The following is an 8651-nucleotide window of genomic DNA, read 5'->3' as shown; positions in this document are numbered from 1 at the left end:
AGTGAAATCTCTGCTCTCACCTCCTGAGGGACACAGAGATAAAAAAAAAATTAACACATAAGTACACATAGCATTGATATATGTAATAAACTGTACATATTTCACAAATGCACTTTGGCAAAATTCATTTTAGCATTTCACGCCAATAAACCCCCTATTGAAGTGAGCGCCACCTTCCAACTAAATGATTTTCCTTCTGTCTTTAACTTTCTTTCCAGCCTACTGCATTATTCCTCCACTTCACTGAAATAGTGAGCAGACAGCTTTGTTTTTCTTTCAAAAAAAATGTTTTTGCATGCCTTACCTTCATGGAGAACAGCTCTTTTAAAATGGATGTCTAAATGGGATTTGAAGTGCAGAACAGGCAGTGACAGTTTTGGCAGCATGTAGTGCACCTCTTCAGTATAGTCAGTGATCTCTCTTTTTGTGTGCATCTACAAATAAAAGAAATTGAGCCATTTCAGATAATTTTGCAAACATAAATAAATATAAATCAGGCCTAATCCCAGATCTGGATAGACATAATGAATTTTCTCTCCTGGATTTTATCTGTAGAATGATAAAACGTCAAACAGGCTGTACAATAGACAGAGTGGATGTGGTATGTGTATAATTAAGTTGTCAGAGATCACTTCAACATGTTTTTACCATCTTATTGAATAAACCTTTGAAATTGTAATCATAATTTGAAAGACATCACTTAAAACAGTATGTTTAAATCAATTTTTTTCCCCCTTTAACATAGTAAATCGCGCACTTGAACTATTATATATACTATTTAAGGTCGGTGGCGTTGTTCATAAATAGCAGTGCAGGATCTCAGCGCCGCTGCCAGTCCACTTGCTGCGGTTCCCTGGTTTTGCCGGTAGGTGTCGCTGTCCGCTGGATCCCACGCCCATGGCTGGTCAGCACCAGAGTTGCCAGATAAGAGTCACTATTTCCAGCCCAAACAACGTCATATCCACACACCTCAATAAAAAAAACCAGCTCAAGTCTCAGGATATCTGTAATATAGAATACACCATAAACACTCATTGCAAGAAATTAACAAAGTTAACAGCTAAGAGAATATGGCCCCACAATTGGGGGATGTCCATTTTCGACACAAGCCAAGAAAATGTAGACAAAATGATGACAGAAAGAAGAGGGAGAATGAGGAAACAAGAGCCTTTAATATTTTAGCTTGGCCGCTTCCTCCAGCGCTTATCCGTGACGTCACTCACACGTCAATGATGAGGCTGTGGCATGTAGAAAAAAATTTCACAATCGGTACCACATACGCTCAAGGCCTGGGTCTGGTGTGGAAAAAATTGAATCGGAGTTTTCCTGGAAGAAACAATCCTCTCTGTACTCGACTGTGGATTGTGTGGAAGAACAGCTCAGATCTGTGCGACCACTCGACCTTTGACTCAAGACCCAAGTCTGACTCTTTGAATTTGAAATTAAATAAAACTTAATTTGAACCTCAGTACGGCCTGCCCACGTGACACTCTCTCACTGAACCTGGGAACTTGATCCAGAGAGGATAACTGAAAACTCTGCCTCCATTTCCCAACCACAGCATCGGGTGATGAAAGAGAAGCTAGACCCTCGGTAATCCGTCACTGCACTAAGACAGAAAATAAACTTCACAAACATATTCAACCTTTTGGAGTCGCCAAACATAGAAACATGCAGCCAGAGGGAGAACATATAAACCCATCACAGAAATGTAAAGGTAAAAATAATCAACTGACAGTGGAAAACTTCCCTGTGTTGTCATAACTTCCTTGACCTGCGTTCCCCAATTACGGGCCCTGCATGTTTTACGTTTCTCCCAATTGCGACACACCTGAACGCAATAAGGGCCTCGTCACTTGGCTTTTTTTAGAAGCTTGACGATGACATCATTATCAAGATTGAGGTGTGCTGAAGCTGGGAAAGAGCTAAAACGTGTAGGACACCGGTCCTCGCGGCCCGGAATTGGGGAACCCAGTCCTCGACAAATGACCTAGATACAGAGTACACACTTGTTTTTCTGTTTCATTGTCTCCAGAGAGGCTGGTGCCTCGCATATGAACAAAACGGACAAAACACTACTCGTCAACTTTCTGATTGCACAAGATGTTTGAAACTCGCCAGTCTGGTATAGTGAACAGCTTTGAACTGATGAAACCACAAACCCCAAAATGTCCACTCGCAGAAGAATCTACTGATCACATCTTTTTGCACGACATATTCAGAGCTGTCTTGTTTAGGATCTTCTCCAGTTACACCACACCTTATAAATGACAGCATACAAAAGGAAATGGGTGGCTGTGGAAATGTTTCCTGTCACTCCTGTGTTTGTCGGAGATTCATGTGACACGTTTGGATGTCTATGCAGTCCTCTGAGAATGAGGAAGACATTTTACATGTATGTGTAATACATAGGAGCTTTATTTGGCCCTAAACAGTGTCAACTACATCTCTGACATCCAGTTTCCATGTAACCTTCTTGTAAAAAAAGAAAAAAAATGGAAAAATGCACACACAAGTTATAATATTCAAACTCCACAACTTTACGAAAGATAATGTTTTGTGAAGCTTTTTTGGATGTGTTTTAAAATTATATCTAAAAAAAGATTCTAACAAAATGTCTGACATCATGTTTTCCTTCTACCAAGAAGTGTACGGAAAGTCCAAGTTGCATGTGAGAAGTGATTGTGACACACCCAGTAACAGAAACTGTAATCAACTATTTTAAACAAACCTGTTCAGCAAATGATGATGGAGCACTTTCAAAAGAAACAGTTTCAGTCATGATGATGATGATGATGATGATGATGATGGGGAAATGTGTGATGCAGGTGTGTTCCTGCAAAGCTCCACCTTTTTTCCCTCCTTCCTGCATCACCTGCACGCTTTAAATGTCTCCAGCACAAATCAAACTGGGAGAGAAGAGCGCACGCAACAGAAAAACACTGACCTCCAGCTCACCCAACCACACAGCTTCCAATAGTAAGTCCAAACTTTGTCTCTGCAAATTTATTGTTCAGTCAAGTGTACATATGATCCAAAGTTGAATTGGAACTCAACTCATGTGTTTTAAACTGTAGTTTTTTTCCATAGTACACTATGTTGTGAAATTAAACATCTGTATTCTTCTAAGTGAACCAGATGTGTCATGTGACCAGAATTCAAGTCAAACTTTGTCGTCATGATGTGACACTGAAGACACACAGAAGAGTTATTCTCATTACACGAAGGCTGAGTTTATACATCCGATACAAAAATGTTCCTGCAGGGTTTTTATGCGTCTTTCTCAAACACACATGATTTGAATACATAAGAGATATAAATTAAACACTGAAAAATCACTCCACTTAGTCTATGGGTCTTCCCAAGTAGAGTTGGTATGTTCTCCCTGTGTGAATGTATTTTGGTTTTTTTCAAGTTTCTTTGTCTTTGTCTGAAAACTAATGTAACGAAGTGGTCTTGTGGTCACAGGAAGGGCTCCGCAAGATTTTTAACGACGGGCCTCATTACAGCGTCTGGAGAAAGACTTAATTAAATCTCTATTATACACAATGAACATTTAGAAGAAAAGAAACAGTCTTTGCCCAATTGAAATTGTTCCATGCGGAGCTTCACAGTTGATTTATATTAAGAGAATAAAGCGAAAGAAGTGGCAAGTAAAAAAAAACAAAAAACAAGAATGATTGTGAAAGGTCAAATAATGGAGTTTTATATAAATCCAAAGTACTTCATATATTGTTGTTGATGTTTATTTATACTTAAAATTGTTGATGATAAATGTCTGTGATTTGTAACTGTTCCTGTTGATACCTTCCAGGTAAGAATGGAGCGAGGACTGATCCTGTTGATCGCCACAGGCATGGTTTTCCTGACGTCGGGTGTCCGAGGAACTGCTCATTTATCTTTTGACAGTAGTACACAGGTTAGTTTTTGTTCAAACTGATGGTCTCAATTAGTACATTAGTTGAGAATATAAATTTAGATTTTTCCATAAGCGTTGATTCACATATAAAACATGCATTTTAATTGAATTATTGGCGTATTCATCATTTTAGCTCATAAGTCGTGAAAATCAACACTACGTGTGGGCAGAACATTTTAATTTGTTTTCATTATGAATACAGTTACTTTAACCACACAATTGTCCATTTCTAAAACTAATCTTAAAACCCATTTTTATTTTTTGGCTTTTAACCCTGCTTGAGACTCTGCTCCCGTTTTCATTTCTGCCATTTTACTGCTTTTATCGCTTTTTTCTTTTTTTATATTTATTGTTTTTACTAAATTCTTATTGATGTTTTATGTTTATTTATATTTTTAAAGTGATATATATTGTAAATAAAGGTGAGTTGAGTTTTATTCCGAACTGGATTAGAACCCGCGACTCCTTGACCGGAAGTCAGCGTCTCTTTACAATTACTTCATAGTGGTGCGTCAAAAACGCTCTTGGTCAATTTTATTGGTTTAAGATTCAATGTTAAGATCCACCTACCTAAAAAAAAAACCACGATTTAGGGAGCCCATCCGGTCACAAAACAAGATAATAGATGCTGGATTTACAAGTAAATGTTATGAATTGGTGGACCAATATATTTAAGGTAAAAAGATCATCATGGTCTCGACCAGGATGTTTTATGACAGAAATTGAAAATTACAAAACATAAAGGAGTCAGTGGCATGCAATAGAGTTACAAAGGTTGATTCCCCCCAAAAATGAACTAGACATTAAACTTACCTGACAATTTTTAAATTTCCATTCAGTGGATTTATTTCTTCTTCTTCCTGTTGTTGGCTAAGTTAACTGTTACGAGAAGTTCATTGATTTCACTGTCAGTATAACTAAACCAAGTCAATTAATAAACTATTAAAAAGTAAAAACTAAAGGCTCGTGTTGCGTCTCGTGTCCTCCAGGTGAACATCACGCGCGCAGGCTGCGGGGACACAAAGGTGTGCGTGGAGAATCCGTCTGGCTGTGACCCTGCAGGAAACACCTCCTGTCTGTTCACGTCCCTGAGCGGCAGCCCACTGACGCCCCCCAACGGTACCGACCTGTCCGTGGAGCTCAGTGGAAACTCCTCTGGGTACATCGCACTGGGACTGACCGCCGATCCTGCTGTGGTGAGATACACAAAAACAACAACAACAACATAAAACAGAACTGACGAACTTTTCCGCCTGGGAGCTCCGGTGCGCTCCTCTACTGGGCCCTGGATGTCCGGGTGGGAAAACGCTCCTTATGTTATGTACCACTTATATCTAATGAAATATTTTGAGCCTCGAAATGAACAAAATCACATATATTTGAATATTTGACATCATCATCTGGACTTTCCTACGTTGTTTAAAGACAGAGTAATCCTTGTGGGTGTAAACATTTGACTTCAAGGAAAATTATTTGAAAAAATTCTCTAACTTAAATAAAATTAAATGAATCTTTATTGCAGACTCTTTGGTCCATATGAAAACATAAGAATCTAAGAAATTCTGTCTCTCATTATTTTGGCATTTAGCAAATTGAAATGATTTCATGAAATCTAACTGATGTAGATACAGACCTTGAGAAAATTTTTTTTAAAAAGGTACATGTTGTGTTCTAATCTTCTGGTTTAAACTGTACATGCTCGAGAAAGATCTCCAATATGTTGCAGTCATCTGAAAACCTTTCCCACAGCCAGAGCTTGAACTATGCGAGAACTTGACAGTCACACAAAAGCCGCCATTTACAAGGAAACAATGAAACATTTTCAATGGCATCAAGCAAACAAGAAAGGCTGGAAACTTGACCTTTGTTTCCACTATCATGTTGCTTTATTTATTCACTTCTGATGTCTACAGTAATGCTTTGTCATGTTCAATGTTTTGGTCTTATCTTAGAGTTCTAACCTCTCACCACATCTTTTTTTTTCTCCTTCAGGGAATTTCCTTGTTTTTCTTCTGTGCTCAGAACAATGGGACCTTCTTCTTTCGAACAATGTCAAGAAACAACTCCAACAGTTCTGCATTCACTCCGGTCGAGACGGTAAAGCTGAACTCTGTTTAATCACATACATACCTCTTAATTTCTCATGAGGACATAGGGGAGAATGGTGTTGTCACAGTTTTTACTCAAGTGTGTAACAAAAAGCCACAAAGACGATATGGGTGACAAACCCCAGCTGGGATTTCATGATAGTTTCAAAGCATCCAAAAACCAGTTAGCTAGACAATAGATGTCTAAAAGCATTGCTTTCTTCTCACACCTTGTAAGGATCACAATCATTTTGTAATAAACCCACTGAGCAAAAGAGATATAGCAAGTGTTTAGCACATAAAGGTAGAAGAAAGATGCACCAAAACTGACTTCCTCTGTTTCGCCACCTCAAAAGTGTTGGAAAGGAAACAAAACTACATAGTGAAGCTGTGTCCAGGGAAACTGCGTCGTCACAATCTACCAGCCAGAGTTCCACAAACAAGCAGACCAGTTTTATTTGAAAAGGGTTGCTTCAGTTTACCAAAGTATTCAATAGGGGTTTTTTTTGGTCCATTTCTAGTTGTTCAGTCTGTGATGTGGTCACACTTCACCTGAGCCAAAGACGGGAACTGATGGGCTTCAGAGGGGCGTCATACACACAGATTATATATAGAGAGAATGGATGGGGAAATTCCCACATCTCTTGTGTCTTTTGTAGATTTTTTTCACCAATTAGAAGGGTGTTTTTTTTGTTGCTTTTGTTATTCTCTGGTTGCTCTGCCTAACTTCATATCACATTTACCCTATTCAGATAGTGTCGGGCATACGGAGCTTGCTGAACGGTAGCTTAATCCAGTGCGAGTTCACCGTGCCCCGTATAAACGCCACCAACACCAGGAACAGCGACGCCGGCACCTTTGTCGTCCTCCTGGCGTCCGGAGCAACAAATGGAAGTATGTGCAATGACAGGAAAGCAGAATGCACTTTAACTGTTTTACTGACGCCATCACATCCTCATTATTTACCATCAATCACGGATGTTAATGATGCTTCCCTCCCCACAGCTATGATTGACCTTCCTTTAAATCCCACCGTGAGTGCTCCTGTCTCCGTCCCCGGGACCATCTCAAACGCTGCTACAACACCCAGCATGACAACATCCAACATGACAACACCCAACATGACAACATCCGGGGTCAGCAGCTTCTCCACCCCTCATGGTGAGAATGTTTCTCCTTCATTTTTAGACTTTGAGCTGAATCTTTACAGATGAAATCAGCACCATTTCTCATTTTTATTTTCTACATGCACATATTTTGACTGCTATTGGTCAACCGCAAATCATTTTAATGTGATACAAATGAAGTTTTTCAGCTTGGCCTGTTGTTCCTCTAAACCAGTGTAACTCATAAATAGCTGCTTCCTATTTGACATCATTGAAAGTTACACATGAAGTTTCTGAAGAATGCTTTTGATGTCTTTTCCCTGCCAGCATTGCTGCTCCCGCTGAGCGTCCTCGCACTGTCTGTCCTGAAGACCGTCTGAGAAGCTTCCACAGAGACAAAATGAAGATTTACATCCCGAGACAAACTGAATGTCAAGACTATTCATGAAGTGTTTTCAATGTGTGTTTTTTTGTTTCTTTGGTTTTTTTTTTAACAAATGTTTCACTGGGTTTTCGCCTCGTCTTTATACATTGCTGTTGAGTTGCTGTGATCTCTTAAAGACAAATTTGCAGTGTAGAAGACACACACACACACACACACACACACACACACACACACACACACACACACACACACACACACACACACACACACACACACACACAACATTGTATGTAAATGCACACTTTAATATTTTAGATTTGAAGGAAACTGAGCCAATTGTGGCAGTGAAGTGAAAAACAGCCATCGTCTTGGACAAGAAGCTCACGATGGTTGCTGTGATTTGAAATTATGTTGATGTACTGTGATTGTGTATGTTGTGTATACTTTGTGAGATAAATAATAAAACTATATTGACATCATCTCGTCTCGATATAGATTGTGAGAAAGTCAGCTATTGCAATATGATTACCTGCTGTAGGTCTGAGCTCCGTCAGATCGCACCGCTCACTTCCTTCCGCACATTTAAATGAGTGTCAGCTGCCCCTTTTCTACCACTTTTGATTGATAATGCCCACTGCAGATGGTGATCGCTCCTTAGTACACTCACTCTGTTACTTCACAGATGCTCAGATGATGAAAACTAATCAGACGCAACGACAATCCACAGATTCTGCTTATTGATTTTTTCAGCCTAAACAGAATTTATCTTTAAAAATTGTGTTGTTCAAGTATCTTTAGTGCCTTTTTCCACCTTTAGGATTTACTTCTACAAAAAAAAAAAACTAAACACTGCCATAGCTCTAGTTAAAAAAACCCGCCTTAAATTAGGTACATTTGTCACTGGATATATCAGTGTTATTGCGGTCATTATTTTCAATGGAGCATATGACGTGCTAAATGTACAGGATGCATGTTTGAAGAACAACGGGTACACGACAAGAACTACAGCAATACGTTTAGTTAACCTGTCAGTATTGTTATGGCTGATCGCTGTACTCTGGTCTTTGATGCCGTCGCTGTGGGGCAGAGATCGCTGTGCTCGCAGGCCTTTTAAACAGGAGGAAAATACATTTTCTGACATCTTATCATGGATA

General features: G+C 39.3%; 1 protein-coding gene across 1 annotated transcript; it reads left to right on the top strand.

Annotated features, from left to right (window-relative positions):
• Positions 1–2911: 2911 nt before the first annotated feature.
• Positions 2912–7786, top strand: LOC308135240 (putative ferric-chelate reductase 1). The gene is made up of 7 exons (XM_080503129.1): positions 2912–2979; positions 3815–3919; positions 4909–5115; positions 5912–6016; positions 6759–6900; positions 7012–7167; positions 7440–7786. The coding sequence occupies exons 2-7, from the start codon at positions 3821–3823 to the stop codon at positions 7490–7492; spliced, it is 762 nt and encodes a 253-aa protein (XP_080359255.1). The 5' UTR covers positions 2912–2979; positions 3815–3820; the 3' UTR covers positions 7493–7786.
• The last annotated feature ends 865 nt before the right edge of the window (positions 7787–8651 follow it).

Source organism: Blennius ocellaris (assembly GCF_963422515.1).
Source record: "Blennius ocellaris genome assembly, chromosome: 10".
Taxonomy (NCBI): Eukaryota; Metazoa; Chordata; class Actinopteri; order Blenniiformes; family Blenniidae; genus Blennius; species Blennius ocellaris.
Note: the sequence above shows the minus strand (reverse complement) of the source record. Positions and strands in the feature narration are given on the sequence as shown.

Excerpts from the sequence above, each read along its gene's own strand:
- LOC308135240 (XM_080503129.1), top strand. The coding sequence starts at position 3,821 with ATGGAGCGAGGACTGATCCTGTTGATCGCCACAGGCATGGTTTTCCTG. Across the intron at positions 6,017-6,758 it reads CATTCACTCCGGTCGAGACG|ATAGTGTCGGGCATACGGAG; the intron begins GTAAAGCTGAAC and ends TACCCTATTCAG. Across the intron at positions 6,901-7,011 it reads GTCCGGAGCAACAAATGGAA|CTATGATTGACCTTCCTTTA; the intron begins GTATGTGCAATG and ends CCCTCCCCACAG.